The sequence below is a fragment of the Lycium barbarum genome, chromosome 3 (assembly GCF_019175385.1).
Source record: "Lycium barbarum isolate Lr01 chromosome 3, ASM1917538v2, whole genome shotgun sequence".
Taxonomy (NCBI): domain Eukaryota; kingdom Viridiplantae; phylum Streptophyta; class Magnoliopsida; order Solanales; family Solanaceae; genus Lycium; species Lycium barbarum.
Genome location: NC_083339.1, coordinates 3,280,097 through 3,281,766, shown reverse-complemented (window position 1 = coordinate 3,281,766; position 1,670 = coordinate 3,280,097). Strand labels below are relative to the sequence as shown.

General features: G+C 42.3%; 1 protein-coding gene across 1 annotated transcript; it reads left to right on the top strand.

Annotated features, from left to right (window-relative positions):
- Window positions 1-743: 743 nt before the first annotated feature.
- Window positions 744-1,670, top strand: LOC132629756 (uncharacterized). The gene has a single exon (XM_060345111.1). It carries the CDS (start codon window positions 744-746, stop codon window positions 1,668-1,670), a length of 927 nt encoding a protein of 308 aa, XP_060201094.1.

Sequence of the window (1,670 nt, the reverse complement as noted above, 5' to 3'; positions counted from 1 at the left end):
ATATACAATGAAAGAAATTCTAGGAATGGATTAATATTTAAGGCGTCATTTGGTATGTGAACTAAATTATCTCAGGATTATAGTCCTGAGACTAATTTGTCCCATCTGAATGGTGGGATAAAATAATACCTTGTTTGATGGGATAAGGTGGGATATCTCAGAATTAAGTCTGAGCTTCATTTTATATTATGTTTGGTAAAAGAGAGAAATTTATCCATACCTTCTATCAAATAGAGTATAAAATTAATCCCAAACTTAATCTTGAAATATCCCACCTTATCCCGCGTACCAAACGACACCTAAAAGTATAAGAGAAACTTATAACAAGAGTTAAAAATTCTCTTTCTATTGATATTTAGCTATACAGATATGATATTTAAAGGAAAGTAATGAGAAAAGATATTAAATCAAATACATAGCCAACAATAAGTATTTTAGTTATTCTATTCATGCATATAATTTCAGGAGAAAAAAATTAAAACCAACAAATTTTATATTGTTAGCTAAAGAGAAGGAAAGTTTAATTGCTTAATACATATTGATAGATTATGTAAATATTTTGTAATATTTTATACTCTCCTATTTTAGGTAGGATATTTTTGTATATTAACCAATTCAAGGAATGAAAGGAAACTACGGAAAATAATTATTTCATGGTATCAGCAGTCTAGGGTTTTCTTTTTTCCTCTCCTCTCTCCTCTCCGCTGCCCTAGCTTCGTCTGCGGCTACCTTTTTCCGCCACCATGTCCACCTCTAAATCATCCTTCCACCCCGCTTTCGCCGTTTCCAACATCCGTAATCACATTCCTGTGGTTCTTGAAATGGAGAATGCACAATACGGCACATGGGCGGAATTGTTTAGAATCCACGCCATATCCCATAGGGTCATACACCATATCATCGCACCAGAGAAAGGGAAGCAGGCAGCCCCTCCCTCCGTTGACGAAAAAGAACTTTGGTCGACCCTTGATGCGACTGTGCTCCAGTGGATTTATTCCACGATTTCGAATGACCTCCTTACTACTATTCTTGAACCTGGAGCAACGACCATGGAAGCCTGGGATCGCTTGCGTGACATCTTCCAGGACCATCAAAACTCCCGTGTCGTTATGCTCGAACAAGAGTTTTCCACAACTAGGATGGAAGACTTCCCGAACGAGTCTGCGTATTGTCAAAGGCTAAAGACCATTTACGATCAGTTAAAAAATGTGGGGGCTCCGGTTTCCAATTCCCGCCTTGTTCTTCAGCTTGTTTCGGGTCTCACCGACGCATTCAAGGGTGTGGGAACGCAGATTCGTCACAGCAAACCATTGCCTCCTTTCACCGAGACGCGCTCCTCACTCGTTCTGGAGGAACGAGAACAGGCGATGCAGGCGGCCCACTCTACTCCTTCGGCGATGGTGGCTGCCACAGGTGGTGAGGGTTCGACTTCTTTTTTTGATAATACTCATTCGTCTGATCATGCTGTGAATAACAGGGGAAAAAATAACAACAACAAAGGCTGCAATTCTGGCCGTCGGAACGGCGTTGGCCGTGGAAACGCTGGCGACAAAGGCAGCCGTGGAGGTAGCCGAGGTCCCAACGGCGGAAATCACCAGCCACCGCCAGGCAGCTGGCCGCGTCACCCGTCTCCTCAGCCGTGGCAGCTTCCAAATTATGCTTGGGGATAG